The sequence below is a fragment of the Dermacentor albipictus genome, chromosome 1 (genome assembly GCF_038994185.2).
Source record: "Dermacentor albipictus isolate Rhodes 1998 colony chromosome 1, USDA_Dalb.pri_finalv2, whole genome shotgun sequence".
Classification (NCBI taxonomy): Eukaryota; Metazoa; Arthropoda; class Arachnida; order Ixodida; family Ixodidae; genus Dermacentor; species Dermacentor albipictus.
Window position 1 is genome coordinate 217,482,331 of NC_091821.1, and position 27,896 is coordinate 217,510,226.

General features: G+C 42.6%; 2 protein-coding genes across 2 annotated transcripts; one reads left to right on the top strand and one right to left on the bottom strand.

Annotated features, from left to right (window-relative positions):
• Positions 1–1,026: 1,026 nt before the first annotated feature.
• Pgi (glucose-6-phosphate isomerase) lies at positions 1,027–27,206 on the bottom strand. Its single transcript, XM_070530892.1, has 15 exons — positions 26,785–27,206; positions 25,382–25,613; positions 20,929–21,063; positions 20,597–20,740; positions 20,447–20,518; positions 20,250–20,348; positions 20,123–20,183; positions 18,277–18,356; positions 15,823–15,906; positions 13,015–13,177; positions 6,390–6,466; positions 2,467–2,595; positions 1,781–1,856; positions 1,632–1,698; positions 1,027–1,509 (listed from the first exon to the last, which is right to left on the bottom strand). Exons 1-15 carry the CDS (start codon positions 26,922–26,924, stop codon positions 1,386–1,388), a joined length of 1,683 nt encoding a protein of 560 aa, XP_070386993.1. The 5' UTR covers positions 26,925–27,206; the 3' UTR covers positions 1,027–1,385.
• On the top strand, positions 14,608–15,123 carry LOC139054941 (protein GVQW3-like). The gene has a single exon (XM_070532667.1). It carries the CDS (start codon positions 14,608–14,610, stop codon positions 15,121–15,123), a length of 516 nt encoding a protein of 171 aa, XP_070388768.1.
• Positions 27,207–27,896: the final 690 nt, after the last annotated feature.

The window sequence follows — 27,896 nt, forward strand, 5'->3', positions numbered from 1 at the left end:
TTCTGCTTCTCAAATACTGCCTTTAAAACTTTCCTAGTGTCTACTGCATCTTTGACACCTAAATTCATTTCTTCCAATACGAGAAATAATGATACATGGTATGTTCTGTGGTTTCGTAATAAATATAGTCAGTCATTACAATGCAATCTACCATACATTTTAAATAAATATCAAGGTATATATGCTTCCTCATCCAAGGAACTTTGAATGCATTCTGTAAACATGTGATCACTGACAGTTTGATTTATCAGTCAATTGTTTCCATTTCGCAACTCTTACAGACATACATTTCTATCTTCGCATGTATCAAATGTGTTTTCTCTGAAGTCTTATCTAGTGTCTATATCAAAGCAAATTGTGCTATCTTTTTGTAACCCTTCCCCACATATATTTTTTTTCTTCCGGTAAATCAAATGTCTTTTTTTTTAATCTCTATTTTCAGTTGTTTTTCGCGTTTATGCAAGTTAAATTTATTCTGAGTGTCTAACAATATAACTATTTTTGATGCAACCACCATGTATGCCTTGTAACAGATCATTGGCCCAGTCAAGCTCTTTTTCCATCAGCTTTTAGCCTACGGTATCCACCAGAACTCTTTTTATAGAAATAAACCTGTACTGCATTGTTCAGCCCTGTGTCATTTTCCCACCTTTGGGTATCAAGCTAAATGACTGTATGCTTGTAGTGCCCACAACTATATGGTCACCGACGAGAGAGAAAGCCTGAGTGAATGGTGCCTCATGCACATTGTGCATTCCACTAAAGATCAATTGCAGTCCAATCTGTCACTCCCTGATCTTCACCATCAATGTATACAAGACAGGTAGACTAACATGACATTTATTTTCTTTAAGTACACCACAGGAGTACAACACACACACACACACACACACCTATGAATTCCAACAATTACTAAATAAAACTACAGGGAGAAGGCAACAGAATATAGGGCGCAACTTATGCATATAAAGTCCTATTAGAATCAGATCTATTGCAAAATATATCAGTTAAATAGAAACAAATAGAACAAGCTGAGCAATCACTTTATTGAAATAATGCAGCTGCTCGCTACTGGAGCAGTATCACTCAAGCAGCCTGCTCTCTGAATGTGCACTTATACCTGAACACCAGTAGTACTTTCTTGCAAATGTTTCAGAACCACAAACTGATCATAACTAAGCATATTCGTTTTTCTGTGTTAATGTCTGTAGTTTCCTAAGTACATCTACTGCTTGATGTTGCAATGAAGCTTGCATTTTTACAATGCAAGCTTCATTGGCATGCCTTTCACAGCTCCCAGATCACTACTTTTATTGAAAATTAAGTTTGGTGCTGCTCAGCTGAAAATGTTTCTTTAAATCATTAAGTGTATTGCCACCAAAGAGCTACTGGTTGAATGACTTAATGAAGTTGATCAAGCCATTTGTCGATGAATCATGAGTGGACACTTCATTCTTGCCTTTCAGCTCTGGCTGGATGACTTTGGCCAGTTGCTTCCCGAGTTCAACACTGGAAAACAAGATCACTTAAAATGTTATATTTTTCTAGCAGAAGCATAACACCATAGTAAATTTTTTTTGTGCATGTATTTGCGAGTTGGGGTAGAGCATTGTGTGCAAAGAGAGACATACCCCCATTGATCAAAGGAGTTGATGTCCCACATAACGCCTTGAGTGAAGATCTTGTGCTCGTACATTGCTGGCAAAATGAAACATAATTTTTGTACGACGTTTTCAGGGAAGGCAAATAGAAGTACTACTTGAATTGCTGATGTACTTACCAATCAGCATGCCTAGGTTGAATGGTGTTACCTTATCAACAACAATAGAGTTAGTTGGTCTGTTGCCTTCAAAAACCTTTAAAAGATGGGATACAAAAAAAATAACCTTTGTGACAAAGCCAGAAGCAGCAGGACACCATACAGTATATACAATGCCTTTCAAGCATGCATCATGTAAAGCTTCATCAATTTTATAAAGCTGCCATAGCTAAAGTTGTTGCAGGGCAGTGAAGAGTGCACACACTGCACCAGTGGGTATGGCAAGTTTGTTTTCCTGAGTGCTATTGCACATAATGCCAGCTAAATTTTAGTGCTTCACACCACTAAAATTTATCAAACAGACAAAAGAAGCAAAGCCTAGAAGTCACCTTCACAAGTGATCGTCATGGCATTTTCCTTCAATAGTTTTGTTCATCTTGCCTTTGTTTGTAAAGCAAGTAAACACCTACATATGCTGCCAGAACTGTCCCACATCACTGAACGCTGCTACCAGACCGCTTAGAGTTTAGCAAACGTCAAAATTATTCAACACAAAAAGATTTTCCATTTGAAAACACCGCTCTAAATATAACCTTCAGTCTCAGTTTATACAGCGACATTCATTAGCAATTAAAACAGACACACTTTCAGTTTTGCATAAGCTCAGTTTTGCATAAGCTCCTTCCACTGTTCTTGGGCAAACTTACCTTGTGCGGAAGAATTTTCTCAAGTACATCTTTACTCATTCCAGTTTTCTCCAACTCAGCTTTCGCTTCTTCTTTTGTCTTCCCTTTCATGAGAGCTTCTGGCTGAGCAAGGAAGTTAGCCAACAGGATCTACATATATATTAAAAAAATATATCAAAATAATGGCCAGTGACATTGCCAGAAATTTATTTTGGAGGGTGGGGGGGGGATCTCTGCTGACAACTACCACTCCTCCCTTCTCTCTCATCTCTCTGCTTGTGCGTGTACATGTGTATGCTCGTTTGTGGAGGTTGTACACCACAAGAATGCTTTAACAATGAGGATGTAGATTTTTGCATTGCCGAAACAACACCTTGCTTAAATGCTGACAAAAGTTTTTAATTGCTAAGGCGTGCAGCCATTTTGCATCAAATTATGCTGTCATCCTTATGCTACTCTTAAAACTGATCATATTAAAATTTTTTTTTTTCGATTACGAATTGATGCATTTATTAAATGTACGTCGATTACCTAGCTGGTACATGACTAGGAAAAATGAACAGTGCTAAAAACGGAACCAAATAAAAACAAGACAGCACACTATCACGTGTCTTCTTGTTTGCAGGCCAGACTTGTTGCAGCCCAGGTAACAGTGCAGATCATCGTTGTTTTTCAGCCAGGTCTTCTAGTGAGTGGTTCGACCACGGCTACGTACAGAAGAGGGCGGGCACTATTTTGCAAGTCGTCTATCACTCAATCATGCTTTCGATGTTGTGGGCATGCTACATTATTGAGATTAAAAATACAGGAATGAAGCCTTGCCTTAAAACTTTGATAGTATCATATGATGCAAGTTTCACTCACTTTCAATGACCCGCTGTCAGACTTGTTTGAAAAGATGTTTGGAAGTAACTTGCCATCATGGTATTGTAGTCATCACGTGACGTATATTGTTATTTGATCACACTTGGGAATTGATGAGGCAGACAGTCAGAAGCAGGGATGCTTCCTGTTAGCCTTTGCGACACCTACAGCATCTGTAGTTTGTAGTAAAATAAGTGCCAGTAGCTCAGAGAGATTTGAAAGTGTCTTGATTCCCAAGACCCATCTACTATGAAAATTGCCGAGACCTTTATTTAGGATGGGCTCTCCACAGCAAGCAGCACATGTCACGACGGGGTAGGGCCACGACCGTCTGGTGTTGAGCGCTGCGGCAGTGATGAGACTCTCTTCCTATATCCGTAATTATCCGCCAACTTCGCTCTTGACGCCTTTTATGCGCGTCCCCCCCTTCCCCCGTCCTCGTATCCATTATTTTCCGTTAGTCACTGCCACACTCAACATTCACCGGGTTATTGACCAGTGCGGCGGCCCCTAACATTCCTATATATCTGTTTCTGCGTGGACTTCGAGGCCATTCACCTACCTGCCCTCCCACCTGTTTGTTGTGGCGGTTTGTTAGCTTCCCTGGCCCAGCACCCTCGTCGGTGATATATTTTGTCGTGTGCAAATCAGCATTCTCCAGGTCTTTCTTTTTTGCCCCATTTTAGAGTGCAGCTCTTATGCATCCATTCATGCGTTGAGCATCGGCTTGCCTTGGCCTAAACGAGCGAGTGACCACAGAGAAAGATAAAAACTAAGCCGAATCCAGTGGGAGATGAAAGAAGAGAGCATGAGGAGGAAAACAGAGGAGGAGTATGACGAAAGGGTGAGAAGGAAAACAGAGGGCCGCACGAGACTATGAGATGGCATTATGGTATCAGCAATCTGATCTTATGCACGACGTGAATTGTGTCGTACTTTCTGGAAACCACACAGGCATCAGCAATTATACTGGAACCTTCAACAAGTCATGTATTAAAGATGACGCGCTTGACCCACAGATCAGATTTTCGATGACCACCGACTCTGCTCACCGCTATCGTTGTGCTTAAGTGTTACTTGGTTTGATACGATTCGTTCCGTTCGCAACGTGCCGCACAAGACAGATTGTCCGCGCTGACAAATGTATTGCAAAATGAAAAGACGAACAGTAAAACCTCGCTAAACTGTACTCACTTAAACAGTAATTTTGTTTAAAAAGTAGTGAAATCAAATCCCCGACTAAGCTGCCATTGAACATGATGCGTTTTGTATCCACATAAACCGTACCAGCTTATTACGAATGTATCGGTTAACATGTAGTGCTTGCGCTTTTCATTGAGCAATCCCGGCGGTAGGTTGGCCAGGGAGAAGAACGAGTCTCAGAGACCAGAATGACCTCCAAGTGCAAATGCAGAGGGCGCTTGGAAACCACATTAACATCAACATCATTTCGGCGCCGAGCCAGAAAGCGTTGTGGCTGGCTATTGGTGGCCTGCATTGTGGCATCGAAAAGAAAAGCATAAAAAAAAAATTTGGACATCGCTCGTGCTATTGAACGTGGCACGAAGTCGGTGCTGGCACGCAAGAAAGATCTACCGTTGACTACGGTGTGTGGCATTTGGAATGCGAATTAGAAGATGCTCAGCAGTGCTGTTGGGACAGCAAAAAAAAAATGTCGGCCAAAAGGTTCAACTTTTCGAGGTTCGACTTTTCGCTATCGTTGCTTCTGTTACTGCCGAAGTGTCGCCTAACAACAGTGATGAGGATGACATGAAAAGCGACAGCACGATGATTCAGGCCCGTCAGCGGCAGAAGCTGCACGTCATGTCAGCCTCATGCGGATGTTTGCTGCTAAAAGGGGGCTGGCGGAAAAACTGGCTTGTAACTTAAAGGAGTTTGAGGCAGCCGTCACCGCTGCTAGGCCACCGTGGCATCAAACGAAGATAACAGACAAAACAGAAATACTGCATGTATTTTGCTCTTTCATCGCATTCTCTCCGAGTTCCGCTTTTGACAGGTAAGTGGGCAATCTCGCGCTATTTCAGTTAAGCAGTACTACTGTTTACTACATACTTTCTCCAAGCAGTGGGCAACTACAGTTTAACCAGGTTTCACGGTATAGAGTTACGCTCACATTTCGCATTAGGAAGTTTCATAATCATAGGTTAATTTTTTTGCCATTTTCATTCTTAGCAGCGTGTACAAGCTAGCCTAACCACAAGCTCTTCTCAGCATAATGAAAGTCAGAGACGATGGAAACAAAAAGAAGTAAAAAGAAAGGTTTACTAAACACATTTACTAAACAAGCAAGTCGCAATATTTTCAGAATTATTTTCCTCCATGCAGCATGGTCAACAATTCGTTCAAGTACCAGAAATGAGAAGCTCTTCAATCACACAAAGGCCTGGTGGGAAGCAACAATGCCTCCAAGTTTTATGCATGAGCTCGTCCCATCTTTATCTGTGTGTGGAATTTTTAGCACTAATCCCGCCTAAGCAGTTATGGTTAAGATGATTAGGAATGAGGCTGAGGCGCGCTATGAGTAGGGCCGCAATGTTCTGTGCATGGGAGAGGGGATGTCCCCCATGAAACCCTCCCGTTTTTGGGCCGCCACTAGCCCTCACCTTGCTATCACATTAAAGCTTTCCCTTTCATTTCCATCACTCTTTCGGAGCCCACCTCCTGAAACTTTCTGTTTCATAGAAAAGGAGGAAGAAAGGGGAGGTTCATTTTTTAAAATTTTTTTTTAGGGGGGGGGGGGGGGGGAGTCGAGCCTCATTCCTTGGCTATGGCAATGATAATGGCATTACTGTTTCTTCATGGCACTGTGAAGGCGTTGGTATGTGTGCCCATGAATGAAAGGATGTGGACCACAGGTTCCTGAAATGAAGTCCTTAGCATCAATGCATATAAAGTATGGAACTTATTTGAGAAGCGTAGCCTAAGCTTGGCTGTGGAAACGGCCCAATCTGCAGAAATTACTGTGCATAGCTATTCTGACAATATAATTCACCTATTTTTGTGGGATTCAATGTCCATATAACTTCACTCATAAAGCTACAGCAGACTGAAAAACTTGCCTCATGATGAGTTCCATGACTGATTGGGTTGTGACTTTTGACCGGTGCAATGAAATCACAGGGAATCAGCCGGGTTCCTACAAAAAAAGAAGGAATTAATTTTTGCAAGGACTAAGGTACCAATAAATGTGCAAAGCAGTTATGATCTACATTGCAGAATATTTGGCCTGAGCAGGCATACATGAGTGCAAAGCAAAAAGATTGCCTGAAATTGTAATAAAGATGTAAGTACTACAACTGACATTTTCATAAAGAGGAAGAGTTGGGCAGGTCAAGTAATGAGCAGATAACCAGTGATCTCAGAGTAACACAATGGGTGGCAAGGGAAACTTAAAGATACAGCCAAAGGTGGCAGAGGATTAGGCGATGCAATGAGCTTAAGAAATTCGCAGGCACACGATTGAGTGAGCTGATGAAAGAAAGCGGTAACCCGAGATCACGAGGAGAGGTCCTGCAGTCAACATAGACATAGATGATGATGTTGACTGTACCCGACTCCAACATGCAGGTATCTTCTAAAATTCAGTGTTCTTGGCAATGCATATTATACACTGGTGTTTCAATGAACACCAAGTAACTCTTAAATACAGATAAAGAGCATTTATTGCAAATGAGATGTAATCACAGGAACCATGAGGGCATGAAATCCAAGTTCACGACAAGATTACAAAGTCTAGCTGTATAACAAAATTGTAAAATTCAGTGGCAGACAAAGAGGGTGCAAACTACAGTTGTACAATGAGGATGCAAAATCTGATTGCACAATGAAATCGCAAAAACCAGTTACACAATGAGAGAGCATGAGACCTGGTTTATGTTAAGAGATGAGGGTGCACAATGAGACATCTTAACAGTATGTGAAGTTAAGATTCAGCCACATTTTAGCTTGATACTATATGAGCACCTCCAACACTTGACATTTATGCTGATCTGTATTTCAACACCATCATTTGGCAGTGACAGCTTTTTCCTCTTATGATCCATCCTGGAATGAGGTGTACAATCCATCACTTCAGCAGAAGTGCAATGGTAAGAATTGGAATATCTACATCGCAAAAGAAAATATATTTCACCATGTAGATAAATTCAATTGACTAAATTTATAGTCAACTATATGAGTAATACGCAGGTGAAATTATGCAAAGTTATTTCTTTACCTTAATTTAAGAAGCTGGAAATGTCAATGACGCTAAAGATGTTAGATGCTCTAAGATATGTTCCAATATGTTTAAACATGTTTTCTGTGCATAAAGGTGCTAAAACAGTACTTGTTGTTTAACATTCTTGTATTTTACACAAACACAGATACAGGTAAGTGCTCCACCAATAAAACAGTTTAATGATCAGTGAAGAGTTATAACTGCACATATTAAAATTTTAAGTAACTGCTTTAGGGTAAACATAACTACAGAAGTGCAACCAGACATTGCTCAAGGTATGTCCATTTTGTAGGAATCCCAAAATTCCAAATCCTACATCCATAAATCCCAAATCCCAATCCACCAAGAAATACATTGGCCTTCCACAAGTTTTTGTACCACAGTGCTTAAAGAAACCTTGATGAGAAAATAAGTGGAACATTAAAGGGAACAATATTTGCAACCAAACACAGCCTTCGCGGTACTTTCGCTCCTTCAATGCCTTGCACTGCATGTGGTGTTTCTTTTTCTACGTCTTTCATGTTTTTAGCACTAAGATTTTATTAAAGCGAGGAGGAGAAATGCATTTGAAGCTAAAATAGGCCATTTCAGAAATACTTTGCCGCAAAATGTACTTCAATGCGTCGAGCAGAAGCAGCGTTATTAGCAATCAAACACAGCCTTCGCGGTGCTTTCGCTCCTTCAATGCCTTGCACTGCGAAAGCTACAGCAGAGCAGGGCATGCCCACAATGCTCTTCCTTCTAAATGTCACCGTGGCGCAATTTCAATTTTCATTTTGGATGTTAACGTAGATGCCACTACTTCCGATTTTGGTGCCTACAACACAATAAACGTAAGCCAAATACGATTGTTCTCAGTGAGCCGAGTGTGCTTAGCCGGTGGACTTATCACAGCACCTTGCTGCAGCCGCGGTATCTACGCTATGTAGCAGACTGCAGCTACCAATAGCAGCCGAGTATGGGAATCCACTTTATTACAAAATAAAGCGCCCAGAAGAAACTGAGGAGCAGGCTTCTGCTGATAAGAGAGCACTTGAGAGAAAGGCGACTTTGCACTCCGCTTGCGAGCTCCACACACTGCGTACAACAGCAAAACTTAGCCAATATTCTTAGCAGCGTATGCTATCCGCGAACTATGTTATTTCACCAAGCTCGAGGGGTGGTTCAGGACCCATTTATTGGATTTTGCCACAAGTTTTCCAACGCTATATCCCAAAACCGACGCCAGTGTTGAGAGACCTAACTAGGCATGCCTTGAGCACCAGCTCTAATTCTTCAACTGCAGCATGTTCAGTAAAGTGATTAATCTAGTGACTACTGTGAGATTCATGTGCTTTCACACTATGGTAGGCTTCACCCATAGCAGAGTGCAATTGGTCACCGACAAAATGACATCCTTACTTCTTCTGCACTGTATCGGAAATCTCTGGTACTGGCTGGAATTACTGGAAAAATCTGGCATGCATGTTGTTTCTTCCTCAGTTCTCCTGATAGGTGCTCAGAGGGATAAAAATTGTGGTGTCTAATTTCCCAAAGCTGCACGGTATGCAGTGAGATGCTATAGTGGTGGTGGTGCGGGCTCTCGGGATTCATTTTGACCACCTGTGGTTCTTTAATACGCTCCCAAAGCATAGTACAGAAGCGTTTTTGCATTCCAGTGCCATTATAATATGGCCACGAGGTCAGAAATCCAATTCTTGACATCATGCTGAGTAGCAGAAGCTTTGAGAGATACTTAAGACAACATTCTTCCAAATTCCAGAGAATGCTCTTGCGAATTTAAGGAAGAAACACGAGACACCACTTTCAAGGATTGTACATTATGAAATGTTATAATGCAACGTCAAAATTACATGACATCATGCTGAGTAGCAGAAGCTTTGAGGGGTACCTAAAGCAGTGTTGGTACAACTTCTAAAGAATGTTCTTGCAAATTTTGAGCAAGAAACATAGGATGCCACTTTCAAGGATTGTATAGTATTATGAAATGTTATACTAATCCATAGCCATGTCTACATCATTTTACATGCACAATGATACATAGAATAGTTAGTAGCATTAAAGCAGCACCGCATTCCTCTCTGCACAAACATGACAGCTCAACAAATTGATCAGTGAATCATGGTACAATAAATGCTCATATACCTTACAGGCAATAATTTCGGAAACATAACGCAACTTGCATTGTTGTGGGAGTACACTTTAGCTGAGGAACAAATGGGTATTCAAATGGTTAAACATTTCGCCTTAATATGCATACTATTGTGCAAGAACACCTGTTCTAAAGCATGGCAGTGCAGTACCCACTCAGCAAACACTATTGCTAAGGGCTGTGAATGTGTTTAGATATTTCAGCAGAGATCCAATCATATTATACCGCGTAAATACAAGTCTGAATTACAGTCGCACATTCTGCTGCTATTTGACAAGTTTACTGTGTCCTTTTAAATACATAAGTTCGAAATCTCCGGCACACAGCTTAAAGATGCACTTTTCAGGCAAATGTATGCAATAAATGAAAACATTATATAGTGCTGTATTTACAGGCTGTTGCCTCTCCACAGAGGCTGAACTTTCCTTGAGTATATGCATCTTTTCACATTGGTGAAGTTTAACTTTTGGACAATTTATTTCATTTACCTCTTTTGTTACTGTGCCTATAGAAATCGACCAAATTGATCTAAAGTTTTTGTATACGCTGTTAAACATTTCAGTTGAAATTCTCCTACAAACACCATGCACGATCTGAATTACGATGACTGAAACCTTAACTTTTTGTCAGATTTGGCCATTTGTGGCAGACTGGGGAGTCTGGAAAAAAAGTTGCAGTTTTGCTTAAAAGGCAAAGCATGGATTGCGATAGCAATTAGTAGACAGCTATATGAAGTAAGGATATTAGTTTTTTTTATCAGCCGTATAAACTTGTAAACATTCGCTTACTAAATTAACAAACACGGTGTTACACGTGCAGAGGCAAACAGAAAACACATCTCACTCGATAAGTGCAGACTGTCAGAACGCTGGTTTGAGGAAGAGTGGCAAGCAAATTGACCTTCGTGCTGCCTCTCGCTTCAACCCGAACTAAGCTGCGAGAACATAGCGCACACGAAAGTACGAGTCCTTGGCGCACCAAGACTCTGCGCCCACCGTAGATCGCTTTCAAGATGGGGCCTGCGCGGTTGAATCTATTCATCGCAGTTCGCTTTCAAAATAGGGCTCGCGTGGCCGCACTCTGCCACGCCATATACAGCCGTTGCCGGAGTAGAATGCCCCCACCCCATGGTGCCTTGCCCACGGTGGAAGACGGCTTGCTTCCTCCTTAGCGCACGCGAGATCAAGTCGTCATCCTCGGCACACCCTCGCGCCTGCAGTATACGGAGTGTGGCCATGGTGTTATCACACTTAAGACATTATACGGAACCTCATGGTGACATCAAAGGTGGAAATACGCCTGGAGTGTCCACATAATTGATATCGCAATAATAAAGCTTCAACTGGAGGCATCATCAAAGGTAGACTCCAGCGCTCTTAGCACTTCCTCAATATGACAATGCGAAATTGGCAGTTTGGTCATTTCGACAACATACTCTTCAACTGACAGCAGCAGTGAAGAAAAAGAAGCTTTTCTCGATGTTGCCTAATTTTCCGATAGAACGTCTAGGCTATTTTAACCATATGTCAAACAAGGGTAGATGGTCACGAGTGCACATTATTTTGATAATTTTGTTAGACTAATATCAAGTGCAACTTTATTTTTGCCACCAGAGTTGCTTTTTCACAATCAGCTTTTCTACAGCATATTTACAAATTATTACAAAGAATCCTTCCCATCTTGTGGGGTTTTCACTTACACAAGAACATGTAGTCGATTTCAGACTGACCTTTAACCAAAACTTTACTAGCAGTTTAATCTCTTACATTTTGAACACTGGCTATGCAAGTGCCTTGTTATATATGGACCACTAATTAGCATCGGTCAAGTCCTCCAAACACAAAAACTCGTAGTCGCATTCCAATTATGGCGCACAGGTGCGCGGCAACCGTGCTACCAGACCCGCCAGACAGGTTGGCTATCCCACCCTCGTGTGCCGTGCGTGGAGCTTTTGTCTACCCCTGCATGACGTTTCTTGAAATAGCAGCAGGAAACCGGCACGGTTCGAGGTAGCTGACCCCCGCAGCACTAAAAGGTCGTTCAAGGACGACTCATCCTTTCCAACTGAACGCCTTCTAGGCAAGGAGACAACGCCAGACGGAGGCAGCCATTGCAGGATAGAGCTCAGGGAGTGTCCCCATTAGCCGTATATGACGCCACTTGCACGGGCCCTACGAGTGGATGAACATGAAGATTCCTGCACGAGCTCGACGATTGGAGGAAAATGACATGACCTGACGAACTGAAGGGGTTATAAGCCAGAGAACCATTTGAAAGAGAGAGACCTTCTTGCCGCAGCGTCTGATTTGCTGCCGGCCGTAACGATGACTTCTTACTGTTATTTTACTTGTTTCTAGTATGGTTTCTACCCGTTTCTAGAACTTCGGCCAACTCCCGCACGGAACGGCAAGAACAAATAGCCCTTATTTATTACTGTACCATATTGTGAAACGCTCCACGTAACTGAACAAGGCATGTGGAGGCTCCAGCGCCAGTTGAACGCACGCTAGACCTCCTTGCTTGCACAGAAGAGCTGATTAAATGCACCAATCGAGTATGAGGAGGCTTCTGCATGCTCCCTAATCTGACAACTATTGCTTTGCAAGCCTAAAAGATGCTGTCAAAAACAAAATATGTGCCTGCTGCACTGCATAAAAACAAAATATGTGCCTGCTGCACAGCATAAAAACAAATGCTCGCCAGAGTTTAGGAACTTACTCATTTTCACATTTGCACAGCTATGGCTTTCCCACATAGCATGGACATCGATATGGCTAATACCAATGCCACAGATCTGCATAACTTTTTTGTGTGATCTGTTTTACAAAAGTAGGGAACTAGGAGCACGCAGGATATATTGTACATTTCAGATTTTTTTTGCGCTCAGTACTTGTCCTAAAAATAGCTAATTATTACTTTGAGTCATGTTCATTGAGGTGTTTCTTTGAATTTGCACATAAGGATTCTAAAAAACTGAGCAATTATTGCTGCTTTTACATTCATTCAAAACACCAGTGATGAGGTTGTCACTTTATTTATTGCGCTATACGTTGCGACTGCTACGCCTTGAAATAAATGTTAAAACATAAAAGCCTTCAAAATGAGCACATTTCTAGAAATAACAAGAGAGTTAAGTAACAGGTGCCCTCACCAGAAGCATTTCATCATGGCTTCAGTCTAACAGCACCAAGAACACAACAGATGCCAATAAGCATTTCATGCAGGTGTGCCTTTTAGTTTATTTACCATAAACTGACAACAGTAGAGTCAGCCTTCAATAATCAAACAATGCCATTTTTCATGAGATACGTACCCTGATGAATGAGCTGGTAGAAAGCATGCTGCCCATTGGTGCCTGGTTCACCCCAGACAATGGGTCCCGTTGTATATGATACTCTCTTTCCACTTCTCGTAATGTATTTGCCATTAGACTCCATGTCACCCTGCTGAAAGTAGGCTGCAAATCTGTGCATGTACTGAAAAGAAGATACCAGATTACATCAGAATCTGGCACAGTAATCTATAAAAAAAAAAGCTCCAATCCTAAAAATGTTCCAGCAAGCATTCAAAAGAAATGGAAGTCACTGCTTTATAAGAGGTGCACGAGATATGTACTTGAGAACAAACTGACTGCACGGAAAGCAACAATAATGCCAAGAAAATAAAATATTTTTGCAACACAACTGCTTGTTTTGAGGTGGAGAATCGATGGTGGAGCAAGAAATCTTGAAGGCTGCTCTTTTAGATGACACAAGCTATGAGACTAATACAAAATAACACAGAGCACTTTATTTTCCACGTAGAAACATGCCACATATGAGTATGAAACATGCCACAACTGTGAGTATGCAAGACTGTTGGCACTGCTGACACAATGCATCGCAATGAGCACACAGAGTGGAAACTCTACAACTACTGCACTGGCCACTGTTACCAAACAAAAACATAAGAATGGAGAAAAAAAAAAGTGCCACTGTATTTAAACAAACTTATCCATTACATGCCAGCACCATGCAGTGGGTGCAGCAAAAGCTACAAATTGCATGCGCCAATCGAGAATGAGAAGCAGCTGCATGTGTCAAAAAAGGAGCCCACCCACTCTCCATAATACCACAATTGTTCTATTAAGCCAGAGTTGCCAACAGCAGGGCTAGCAGTGGACAAATGGCAAACCCTTCTCGCTCCTGATTGGCCGCCACACTTTCACTGAGCTGGTTCATGGTCTTCAAAAGCAGCAAATCAACATTCAAGGCTCCAGTCCCATTAAGGGGTGCAGAACTCAACAGGTGACCACTACATTCTATTCCATGACAAGCCTTAATGTGGCATCTTCTGCTGTTTTTCTCACATCAGCTAATCCAGTTACAACACGTTCTGGGCATGAAGCATCCTGTGCTCCCCCTCTTCTGCTTAGAGGTTTTAAATATTAGATTGTGGGGAAACAAACTGCACAGTGGACACTATAGTGGAGGGCTCGAAAGTAATTTCGACAACCTGAAGTTATTTAAGGTGCACCTAAACAAGTGTTACTGCATTTCACTCCCATCAAATGGCTGCTGCGGTGGCCAGGAATCGAACCAGCAACAGTGCTCAGCAGCAGAACGCCATAGCCACTAAGTGACCCAAGCAGGTTGCTCAGAGCTTTTACTTGTTTTCTTCCAACACCACTACTTATTTGGCATGGGTTTACACCAAGGTGCGAAGTCTGTTGGAAAAGTATCCGACCTTTTTTTTTTTTTTTGCGAACACCTGATGAATAAGAAACGAGCGTGCTTGCATCAGCCGACCTTGAACTTTCGTACGCATGCGTGAATTTTTCTCGCCTGCCGATAGCGTCAGTCGCAGGGACACAGCGTTTGAGTGAGGTAGTGCGCAGTGCTCTCGTCGGTTTTTTATTGGAAGGAAAATGGCGGAGCGACTGGAGCCACACTACTGCATCAAATTTTACCAGAAACTGGGCAACAGCCGAGTGGAAACCATTCGGAAGATTCAGACGGCTTTCGGTGACGATGCTATGAGCAGTACACAGATTAAGGAGTGGTACAACCGGTTTAAAGATGGCCGCACATCGGTGGAGAGTGAGCCACGCTCCGGTCGACCATCAACATGCCGAAATGACGAGGTCATTGCCGAAGTGAACACTGTGGTGATGCGGGACCACCGCGACATTATCCAAGACATTGCGGAAGATGTGGACAACAGCAATTTTTCAGCACATTCCATTATGACCAAAGATTTGGCCATGAAGAGAGTTGCGGCGAAATTCGTGCCAAAGCCGCTCATGGTGGAGCAAAAGCAACTTCGTTCTGAAGTCTCACAGGACATCCTGGATTCCACAAACAGTGACCCCGACTTCATGAACACCATAATCACCGGTGACAAGTGTTGGGTGTACGGGTACGACCCGGAAACCAAATCCTAGTCGTCACAGTGGAAGCATTCCACATCACCAAGACCAAAGAAGGCCCGCCAAGTGTGCAGTAACGTCAAAGTGATGCTGACTGCTTTCTTTGACTCCCGTGGTGTAGTACACCACAAGTACGCACCAAAGGGTCAAACAATCACCAAAGAGTACTACAGGAATGTCCTCCGTCGCCTACGTGATGCTGTGTGGCACAAGAGACCGGAGTTGTGGTCAACAGGAAATTGGCGCATCCATCACAACAATGCTCTTGCACATTCCTCACACTTGATTCAGACTTTTTTGGCAAAAAACCAGACTCCTGTAGTTCAACAGGCTCCTTACTCTCCCGATATAGCCCTCTGCGACTTCAGGCTGTTTCCAAAAACCAAGAGGCCATTGAAAGGAGTGGGATTTCAGACAAGAGAGGATATTATGGCTGCAATGACAGCCAAGCTAAACTCCATTCCGAAAGAGGCCTTCTCGGACGGCTTCCAACAATGCCAGCACTGCTGAGAGAAGTGTCTGGAGTCCCAACGAGACTACTTTGAGAGTGATTAGGTTTCCAACGCTCTAGTTATGCCAGTTTCTTTCTTCGGCCAAAGCTCTGATACTTTTCTAACAGACCTCGTATGGCACTGAGGATAGTTTGGCTGCAATATAAAAAACTTGGGGAAAGAGCAACAGGAGAAAGAACCAGTTGTTCAAATGTTTGGCTACCTGATCATAAGGCAAAAGGGCATGGCTCTCTGCTCCAAAAAAGTTGTGGTACCAGAATCCAAGCACAGCAAGGATGATCGGTATCTGAAAACAGTGGTAAATGATTCCATATCATGAAGTAAAATCTAAGCTAACCTTATGGCAAATTATGCAGCCACTACAGATATTCAAACTGTATTCATATTTATGAACAAAAAAAAAGGGGGGGGGGGGGTCACTGAATGGTCAGATTATTGCAAATCACGACATAAGCCCAACAGTTAATGAAACCAAGGAAAGCAAGGGGGAAATTACTTGTTTTAATCGAAATTGAGAAATGATAGGGTAAAGGGAAACTGAAGTCAAAAAATGGCAGGCGGCCTTAATCTGACTTCGGTGTCTCTTAGTGACACTCGCACCTCGACGTTGGTGTTCTTTAGGTTAACTTTAGGCGAACGCAATGCATGAACCGAACTTATCGGCAACTGTTTTTCATTAATTAGCCGGTTAAATATCATGCCACCTTCTTGTGTGTGACGTCGTTAGTGACGTCATTACTTCCGCTTTCTACTTCCAGGTTTCCAGAAATTTCGCCAAAGTCGTGCTCACATGGCGTGTCTCTAAAGTCTGACTCTGTGCTTTGGTGTGTGGTAATCAGTGATTTCTAATTAATTCTGATTATTCCAGACACTTCAGTAACTCAACTTGTAACTAAACTTATGCTCTGAATTATCAATTATGGGTTTTTACGGGCCAAAACCACTTTCCGATTATAAGGCATGCTGTAGTGGAGGACTCCGGAAATTTCGACCACCTGGGTTTCTTTAACGTGCACCAAACATCGAATTACATGGGTGTTTTCAAATTCAGGCCCCATCGAAATGCAGCCGCCGTGGCCGGGATTCGATCCCACGACCTCGTGCTCAGCAGCCCAACACCATAGCCACTGAGCAACCACGACGGGTTAAACTTATGCTCAGATATATCTATAATGAAACCAATGGTTTCATACTGCACTGTCTTTTTTCATTTTTTTTTTCTTTTCCGATTTATTATGAATTTCCTCCCCGGTTTCTAAGGAGGTGAACAGGGAGTGCTGCACAACAAACAAAAGTGTCACTCGATACTCGTGCCACTAAAAAAGAACTTGCTACCAGTAGGAGCTGAAACAACATCCTCCGGATTATTCCTGCAATGCTCTACCATTGAGCTAAGGCAATGAATGTTCCCTCTTCCAGATTCTTTGGTACTTATAGGTACGTTCTAGTCCTGGAAGTGCTAGGCAGTGCCACTTGTGGCCATGGTGACAGATTAATATTCATGGCCATAATAAGACAAACAGGCTAGCTTACCTGTATACATACAACAGAAATTTAGGTCAACTTCATGAACTTTTTTTCTGTTTATTTTTTCTTCTGTATGATGTTTCTTCGAAGCGCACAGAATAATTACTTCACACTTTTGAATCAAGCTATTTTATACATGTCTTGAAAACTTCAAATACTTCAAATTCAAGTTAGCAGAGGCATCAGTATTTCAAATTTGAAGTTGTGGTGTCATGAATGGCAAGCGAGTTTAAATTATTTAGTTTAAATTACCCAAATTTTTGGCTTTCATGTTCCGAAACTGCACACTAGATTATGAGGATTATGAGGGACACCTTAGTGGAGGGCTCTGGATTTAGTTCAACCACCTGGGGTTCTTCAATATTCACCCAATGCACAGTACACAAATGTTTTTGCTTTCCACCCCCATCGGAATGTGGTCGTTGTGGTTGGGATTGAACTTGTAACCTTGTGCTCAGCAGTGCAACGCCATAGCTACTGAGCTGCTGTGATGGGTAAATGAGTATAAATCAAAATAAATGTGTTCAGATGACAATTACTTCGAAGAAAGTTCTCATTTCATTTTATTATTTTATTCACTTACTGGCTTTGAAAACAAATTTATATACTTGGATCTCACAATCACTTATTAAATGAGCTGGGCTGAGCACATTATCACTAATGCAAAAGTCTCTGATAAACTGTGATCATGGCATCGAATTATGGACTATTGTAACCCTTAAAACTGAGCTTGCGTCTTATAAATAATTGATTCAACCAGTATTTATGAGGATACTGTTCGGGACCCTCACTCACGGACACTTATAGATCATTAGGAGGGCATCTAAAGAAGATATTTTTAAAGTTTCATATGCAATTTCTATTATAGAGAATCTGCGTCACTATTCTATAACTTTTCGAGACAGCAAGGCGTTTCAACTCGTAAAAGCGTAAAACTAATAAACTTTTTTGCATAATACACAGTAGAAACAGACTAAATATTGACAATTGTTTACAATCCATTTGAAGTCATGAGACGTGGCAGAAACATGAATATCTAATTCAAGAGTTTCATGGTAAGAAACCTACTAGTCCTTAGTAGCAAAGCGTTTTGTCCCCTGCATAGTTGCAAAGTGATTTGAGTACCTACATTTCCCTCCACTGGAGCTTTCAGAAAATGTTGGTCCATAAAGTGAGCACCACCCAGTAGCTTCTCAAAGTTGTCCATACCTGAAGTCATCACAAATAGATGCCAAATTGTGACATGCACTAGAACAGTGTGCTCAGAACAAAGAGGTTACCTTGGCCATATCAAACCAGACTGTTATATACAGTGCACTGCACTATTCTCTCAAGACAATTTATCAGGCAGCGATCAGCCACCAAAACAAAAGATACCCTGTTTCTTAGCTGCAGAATGCTGCACTAGACACACCAGCACCCGACAAGAGAATGCTATAGGCCAGTAATGACAGTGTGTATAAGATACCACATACACAGCAAAGAATATTGAAATACAAAGTACCCGTACACATACATATTCTTCCAGCTATGATAAAGTGAGCTTTTATATTTAACATGTTCTCTGTGGTGTGGGTCACAGCAATTATTCCCACTGGGTGCCTTTGCAGCACTGCGCAAGCCACATCTTTGCTATAAATCAACAAAAAGAAAAAAATTATTGTTTCCAGTCTGACACATTGTGGCACCATCTGTCTGCACCTTGATGAACTTTCCAAGAAGCCCAGCCTCTTGTTGACTCACTAGTGGGTCACGACGCACAATAGAAATATGACAAGAGACCCAGCAGCGGGTTCTCCGCACAGGAATCAAAACTTCAAAAAGTTCTGCCACAGCGAATATGTTAAAGAAAGAAAGGTTTAATGAGTTTATCTTGCAGAACTTTTTTGATCACCACACCTTTCCCACTTCAAGTAGCACAGCCTACCTTCATATTTGTTCTTGCCAGCCTAAATTTACAAGCATCAACACCCCAGACACAAGTAGTTAAGTTGCTGCTGATTGTGGCAGTGAATGATCATGTAAGCACTTATGCTCACAAGGGAAAGTCAGTCCATAATGTTTTAAATATATTAATACAAACTAGAGAGGCATAATGGGACAGACATATGGTACCATGAATGTCCTTTTTTTAATTCCTGCCTAGGTAATGCTATATTCTAAATCAAGCCATACTCAAGTATTCTGCAGCATGTGCCCACTGTTCGAACATGTGTGCTCTGTAGTGCGTGCAGTACCCATGAGATGCTGGCGAAGTGCACATAAGTTCAAATGGTACGCCAGGATGGTAGATCTTGCTTTCCTCCAGCATTCGGCACGATTTCATTTATTTCATCAAGAAACTATCCGAGTAAAGGTACCTAGGCATACTTTATCCGTGGGCACTTCTTTGGAGGTCCAAGTGAAAGGGGGCATTTTAAATTGCCAAGTTCATAATGAGTTTGCTAACTAAACTTTTGCAATTACACAACCTCCAAGTCTCCATGCCTAAGACCACTCATTTTTCTGCACCTGTAATACTATATTCACAGCAGGCATGTGTGGGTGAAAACTGAACTTAGAAAAAGCTTCATCACTTTATTTTGCAACTAAATAATAAACTTTGAGCCTTTTCACACTAGGAAGCAAGACCCTCATTCCAAGGCATCTTCCATGATCGCACGTAAATGGCTGCTCTAGATTACCTTGTTCACTGCAATTTTAGTAAATTCATTGCCTTACTCTAGAACCAGTGCACTTTCGCTCTCACTTTAGTGTTTCGACACGAATAATATGTCAAGTGGAAATAATACATTGCTCCTGTTTTTTTTTAATTTGCATGGTCCTATTATTCTGCCCAGTGTAACCATGAATAAACTCATTTTTCAGCCTCTTCCCTTTTATGCAAGTGACTTGACTCTTGATTGCCCACTTTGATGCTGCTGCATACATTTATGTGCATGAAAGCTAATATTTCAATATGCCCATATTCTTACCAACAAAAAGTGCAATGGAGAGTCCAATGGCTGACCAGAGTGAATATCGGCCACCAACCCACTGAAACAGTAAAAAATGTGTTGAATTTCTACACAGGGAAAACAATATATGCACACTAGTACTTACATCCCAGAACTCAAACATATTCTTCTCATCAATACCAAAGTCCTTAACTTTTGGAGCGTTTGTTGAAAGTGCCACAAAGTGTTTTGCCACATCAGCTGGCTGAAATTACAATTGTACAAATTAAAAACTACCTGCAATGTAAGGCAACATTCGAACAGTTCATACAAACCTAACTATGAGATTATATGCTTTCTTACGTTCTTGGTATGATTCATCAGCCATTCCTTTGCCGATTGGGCATTTGTGATAGTTTCTTGGGTGGTAAATGTCTACAAAGTAAAAAAGAGCATTACTCTTTTAGCAGTAGTTTCACGATAAATAAAGGATGCAGACCCTACAACACTTGCCTTTGATGCAATGATGAATAGAGTTGTCTCTGCACTTAAGTTTTTCAGTGTCTTTGCAAGATGAGTGCCATCAATGTTGGAGACAAAATGAACATTTGGGCCACACTGAAAGGGCTGTAATGCCTCAGTCACCATGAGAGGGCCCTGTAAAAATTTTCAATATGAGTGAAACTCAGCTGTGACATCATCGGATCACCATAAACAAAGTTGATATCTTTGAAATGCAGCACCACAAGATTATCATGCAAGTTCACATAACATGAAGAAAAACATGCCAAAATTAGAAGCATAATTATTAATTTCACGGGTGCACAACTATCAGAAAAACTTACTAGGTCAGAGCCGCCAATGCCAATATTCACAACATCAGTGATGGATTTCCCTGAGTAGCCCTTCCATTCACCTTTACGGACAGAGTCTGAGAATTCTCGCATGTGCTTTAACACAGCATTGACGCCAGGCATCACCTGTAACAAAATTCCAATGTTAAGATGAGGTGAAGGACATAAAAACTTGTACTACCACTCACTGTATCAAAAATTATCCTGGCTGTTACTTCACATCACTAGGACATCTTATTCACAAAACTATGCAATACTATGCATTATTACACACTGGTTGTCTCGCGTAAGATGGAGCAAGTTTTAAATGGAAGCGAAGCCTTCTGGGTGGATGAAACCACCTGTATGTTAGCAACTTCATAAGAGAACCCTCCAGTATTGTTTTTTCTCATTAATTAGTAGCAATGAATTAGCTGCATTCTATTTTACACATGTTAATACGAGATTTGTAGAGCATGTTTTAAACATCACATTCAATTGTTTCCAACATGCTACTTTTTGTGAAACTCCTAACATATAGAAGTGAAAGCAACTGTAGCATGCAAGCAGCAGGCCAGGCTATGGTGGCTTTAACAGTTTCCTAAGCTTCCTTTGAAGCACAGAAAAGGAAAAGTGATGCAAATACAGTAGAATCTCGATAATTAGAACTCGAAGGGGCCCGAAAATGTTTTCGAATTAAAAGAAGGGCTTGTTTTCGACGTATTCATGCACCGTAGCATGATGCACGAACGGTGCGAGTCGTGAAATATTGCGGCGCGCAAGCACACAGCGAGCGATGACCACGAAACTGCCCACGCCGGCCAACGCTCTTATGGCATATAACGGAACTTCCAAGGAGCGGGCTAAGCTGGCACCGGGCCGGCAGGGCTGGCGCTGAGGCGCGCACGAAAACAGTCAAAGGTGAGAGTTATGAGGGAGTTGAGGGAGGGCGAAGGGAGCGTAGTTGCGAGGAAGGGCGAGAGGCAAGTGGATTTGCTTTCCCGCCCGCTTGCTGGATGGCACTCAGCCACTTCAGCTACCTAGGCTGTCTCGATCCTACAGCCATAGAGTTTCATACAATACCTACAGCCACCGAAGTGGCGGAGTTGCTGAGGCCGCACTGGGCCTCCGCTGCTGCTTCCCTCTGCATGCTTGCGCGTTTTTTAAGGCGAAGGCTCATGGTGAAGTTTGTGTCAGCAGACCTGACCAGCCAGAGTGTCCGCCGAAGCGTTATCACGCCATATGAAGACAGATTAAGAATGAAAAATGATTGATAGTGACAGTTAGTGGATGATAACGTTATAATAGAGATTGGTAGAGGTTAATAATGATTAGTAATGACTTACGACTTGTAATGACTACTAATGACTCCGAAATGACCAATATATCTAACGACGGCCTGTAATGACCAGCTTGCCCAATTTGCAATCCTAAGTTTGATTTCTTGTCCAAGGGGCTCTTCTATGTTACAATGTTTCTCCTACTAATCCTGCCATGTTTTCATTCATGATAGCTTCACGCATCTGCAAGGCAAGAGTGGCATCGTGGTATGCTAGGCTGTCGCTTTGTTCTCCAGACTTGCGATCACTCCATGGATGATCTCCCAGGGCACTCTCAGAGGATTTGTTGTATTCCTTGTGCTGAAGCCTGGCAACAAGTAAGGTTTTTAAATACTGACTGAAAGTAGCTTGGACCACGCTCGAGGGAAGACTTAAGGTTTTGGCTGAAGACTTCTATGCAGGCGAATGAAGCATCGTGAATTATCAGACTTACTCTTCTTCAGTAGAAAAACACTGCAGTCTAGCCACAGGAACCATCAGTGCTTGGTGGGCAACTAGTGCCAGAATATGCGCTGGACATTCTGTCAGAGGCCCAAAGTACTGCACTGAGCCTTCTCTCAATGAGGAGAGAGGAGTGCTGGTAGGGGAAGTGTGCTGACCAACAACATAGGACGATTGTTCTAGGTGCATGCCTGAGCACATCGACGCTCTGTCCAAGATGTGCAAGACGCAGTGTGGTTGCGTGAAGCTGGAACCAGTAGTGGGTTACCTCTGAGAAAGCAATTCCAGGGTGCTGATCTCAGACAGGGAAGGCTTCTTTGCTGTTATGCCAAGGAGCATTTACATGGATAAAGCTGTCCAGGATTCACAACCAAGCCATCTTTGCTGCATGACATGAGTGAAGATCGCATTGCTGATCAACTGAAGAATGAAGGCGACAAGGTGCTGAACATTACCTTCAAAGAAAAAACATGAGGTCCTTTTCAAAGTGTTTTCGGAGCACAGGATTTGGCCAAGTGTCATTTCTAGCTCACTTTTGACACATCTTAATAGGCTAAGATAGGATGACCCTCTGAGGTGTCCAGCTCTGTAGATGTAGTGGCGTTTATCAATAACTCCAATCCAGTAGGGTGTGCTGTGTTTAGCTTAGATGTTGTTGCCATGTTTTATCCTTTGCTGCAAAACTGTCTAGTACATTTTGTTGAAGAGTGCATATATGCAAGGGTAATGGAGAAAGATAATTTTTCAAAAAAAGTGTCCACTGCTAGTTTTGTCAACGCTACAGAGCTTTTATTTTAAGTCAGCATTTGTTGAATGGCAATGGAAGCAGCAAAAGAACAGCGCATGTCCCGTTTTCTTTCGCTTGTCTGTCTTAAGATGAAGCTTTAGATCGGGGACTCCCATCTAAATACATGGGAACAGAGAAATCGCCTTTCTTGGCAGCCGCTGCACGAAATTTGATTAGGTTTGTTGAGTTTAAAAGAAAAAGTTAAAATCTGGTGAATGTTGAAAGCAGATTCTTTATTTAGGCCACCCATCTTTATAAAAATTATTGAAAATTGCTAAATTTTCAATAAGAACGAAACTATAGAGCTTAAAACTAACCCAGCAATGAAAAATTATACTAGAATTCTCTAAATTGCACCTAGTTCTACATCTAAACTGGACAAAAGTATCGCACACCATTCTGAAATATACTACATTTATGAGTAGGACTTTTGCAAAACCCATGAAAACATTGCAACAATTTCACATACTGTAAACTCATGTATCAAATTTGTCCACTCTAGATGCTCTAATGGATGCAGTTTACTGAACTGCAATATCTGTTTTTGTTGCAGAGTTATAGATTGGTAAACTTTGTGCGACTATTTTTTTAAAACTTACCAATCAGCAATTTTTTTAAACTTCTAGACCCTAATAAGAGCTGTGCTTCTAACGGTCACTAGAACGAACTTTCTCTCTCAAATGCAAGAATTTTCATTCAGATCGGTCAAGAGGCTGTCTCATAAAAGCATTTCTGCATTTTAGATGTACAGTGGTATTTCGATAAATGGAAATCGCTTAAACAGAACACCACCCTCATGGTTGGTTAGTTTTGTATTCATGCAATGCTCTCTGCAATGTCTATCAGTAAATCGAACTACTGATAAACGGAACTAATTTCCCTGGTTCCTTGAAGTTCCACTTAAGGAGTGTCCACTGTATTTGAATATGCAGCATCGGAGTTAACCCGAGCTAAAGATTCCCCTTAAGTGGTGCTGTTCAAGATGTATCGTTACCAATTGGCCTGATTTGCAATCCTAATAAGTTTGATTACTCAATAATTAACACAAAACCTACTGAAGGATAGATGGAACACCCAGTATCATTGAACAGGTACAGCAGCAACGAGTAAAGGATAATCAAAACCATGCATTTCTTTAATGACTGAAGCAGAGAGAGATGTAGAATTCCCAAATCTGCAGAGCTCTATTTACTACCCCCAAGTGCGCTACTCAACATACAGTAAATGCACATTAATCTCATAGGAGCCACATATATTGAAGAAATGCAATTTTAACTTAAATGAGCTCTCCAGAAATCCTGATGGTTGAGGCGGTTTCTGCAAAGGAAGCCCTAAACGAAGCCCCAGTTTGCGAAATAAACTCGGGACTGCCGCCTGGCTGAGACGGTCACTACCCAACTAAGATGATGGTAGAGGGCAGCGTGAGGCCAAGTTATTTGGCAGCCTGTATACATGAGGTGGAAATAATGTTTTAACAAAATGCATTGTTCCTGTCAAGCAGGCTGTCACCGGACTCATGAAGGGGTAATAATATTTTGCAAAATAAATCAGTTTTCTTAAGAAATGCGTGAATGTTTACTCTCTATTAAAACACCAACACTGCTCAGAAATTTATCTTAAGGCAGTATGCATCCTGCTATAACATGCACTACAAACTAAATTAACAATGTCTCGGGAATTACCAAGTGCACCATTGACACAAATACAGAGTGTAATTTCCCATTTCAACCTGTGACCGTTTTCTCGGAAGCAGAATGCCATGGCGAACTACAGCGAGTTTTGCATGTTTTACATCGCAGTCGAACAATTTTAGAGCAGGCTGCACTTTACAATAGCACTAATCGAACTCAACACAGCCTATAGTCAGAACTGCAGTACGGAATGCACGACTACTTACATCCTTTCCATCTACAAGGATGGGAGTATTGCTGCGGTTTCGCAAGGCAATGTGAAGCACTGCCCTCCCTTCAGTGAAGTTGATCTTTTCCCCACGAAACATTGCATCACGGGCCAATGCGACCTTGCGTGACTTGACGAGGTCGAACAGTTTCGCCAAAACTTCTTCACTAATGATGTTCTTGGAGTAGTCAAACAAGAGGACGCCAGAGTCAGGTGTATTTAGTTTAATGCTGCAACAAAAGCAAAACAATTGGAAGTTACACGCTAACAAAACAATGCATCACGCGATAACTTGCACGAGCCGCTGCAAGTACGCTTGTAGGCAATGATTTAGGGCACATTCACACCGGCGACTTCAGCAGGTCGCGCGACCAAGTTTGTCGCTTTGCGACCAGTCGCAAATGGTCGCAAATGGTCGCAAACGGTCGCCTTTCTCGAAAAGCGACCATTTTGGGCGAGTCGCTCTCTGCGCGATTTTTCAGTCGCGCGACCGTGGTCGCAAAACTGATAAACCAATCAGCGGCGCACCGGAAGTGATCCTTCGTGTGTCTACATCCGGCCTCCTCCGGCGTCGCGTTCAAATTCCGCGTAGATTCCGAGAGTTCTCGCTGAGAACGATAATCTCCGGGATTGCGACTTGCGGGTCGCGCTCAGCCGGGCTTGCCGGTGTGAACATCAGTCGCCTTCGGTCGCTTTTTGATTGCGAGTCGCAAATGGTCGCGCGACCTCAAGTCGCCGGTGTGAATGTGCCCTTACTCACTAGAAACCCCCCAAAAAAGAAGAAAAAAAGCAGAATGCATTTCACTTGGAATTAGCCGTGCGGACTGCTTATCGGTTTGCGAAAGGAGTAGAATGCGCGGTAACCCGCGCGAAAATTTTGCGCGGTTACCGTATTTATTTCCCCAGCTGAAACCAGAACCATTAATCAAGTCCACCACTAAAAATGCTGGCAATAAAACATGTTTTACCAGGAAGAATAAAGTAAAAAATGAACGGTACGTTATACCTTCCAATTGTATTCCTTGCAATTAAACCAAGTATTGCTAATCGTAAAGCAGGATAGCACGTACATTTGCTTCAAAACACGAGCCGTAGGAAGGTGTGTGTCGGGATGATACACTGGTAAATAGCAGAAGAGGAAAAGGTGGCCCGTGACAGGCTACAACAACAACAACAATGCAATTATCTCGGGCGAGTTCGATTCCTTGCGTCAAGCATGTTGCAGGAAAGCGCCGAACACACAGGAAATCCCAAGGTCAGTGAAGGACATGATGAATGGGGGTCTCAACCAGTTAGCATCAAAGTTTTGACATAGACAGGATATACAAACAGTAAATGTTAACGTACTCGCACAACTCGCATTAACAGCTCCTGCTTAAACAAGCGCAAAGGACACCTCACCTGAATTTCTTGAAGCGCTGAGGATCCTTCTTGAAGAGCTCCGGCATACTGAGCTTCTTGCCATCAGTGTCATAGTATTCGCGGAGCTTCTTGAAGGCGGGATCGTCTAAGAGGAAGTGGTCTTGAGCAAATGTGGCCATAACTATTACTTCCCAGCAAAGCGAAATGCCCTCAGTCGAAGACGCCGTCTCCAGCGGCGATTTAGCGGCGAAATCTGATGGCTTCCGCCGGTGCAAGCCAGTAAGACAGCCAATCCAGCAGCTGTCAAATAGCACAGCAAATAGGGAGGGTGGGGGCTTCCGGATCTTTTGGCTCGTTCGGTATGGAAGGTGAAGGCAGTAGAAACCGTAGAAACAGAATGAAGAACCAACTGTAGAAAGTGAAGGCTGTGACAGCAGTGAAAGCGTGAAAAGGTGGGCAAGAGAAGAGTAAAGAGAGAGGAGAGCTCAAACTCCGCCCATAGTGACTGCAGCGCCTCCTACTTTGGAGGGAGATTCAAATGCTTGTACCGCAAGCAAGCAATCTTGCGCGCGACGATGACAAGCGACGCGATGGTGCCTGTCGCGTCCGCTCGTCGCCTACAAGTCGAACCCCACGCGAACGACCATTTTGATCGACATGATTACAGTGTACTAGAATAATGTCTTCTAGTACACTACAGACATGATGTACATCCAGTTCCGGCTTCGCGCTCTTGGCTTGTCGCTCATAGCACTTCCGGGCGACAAGCGACGAATTTTATCCCAGGTCGCTCCTGCCAACTCCCTCACAACAGACGTGGGAGGAGCTGCTCAGAACGACGGATGAAAAACTACAAAAAGCCCTCGTTGCCTGGGCCGAAAGGGTTGCTGCTCGTGAGGGGCCATTCTAGGACTCGGGCCTGCCAGATCATAACTAAAGCCCCTCAATTTTCCAAAAGTAGCGCCATTCTTAGATCTTTCCGCCACCCCGCTCACCCAGGCGCTTCCTCCTCCACTCCTCCTGTCGCCCCAGCCTCCTCCGCTCCCCCATTGGCCAATCTGTGTCACGTGAAAGCGGGCCCCGCGCTTTTGTATATTTTTTTCTTTCCGGCGCAGAGCAGGCGCCGCGCTTTTGTATATCTTTTCTTTCCA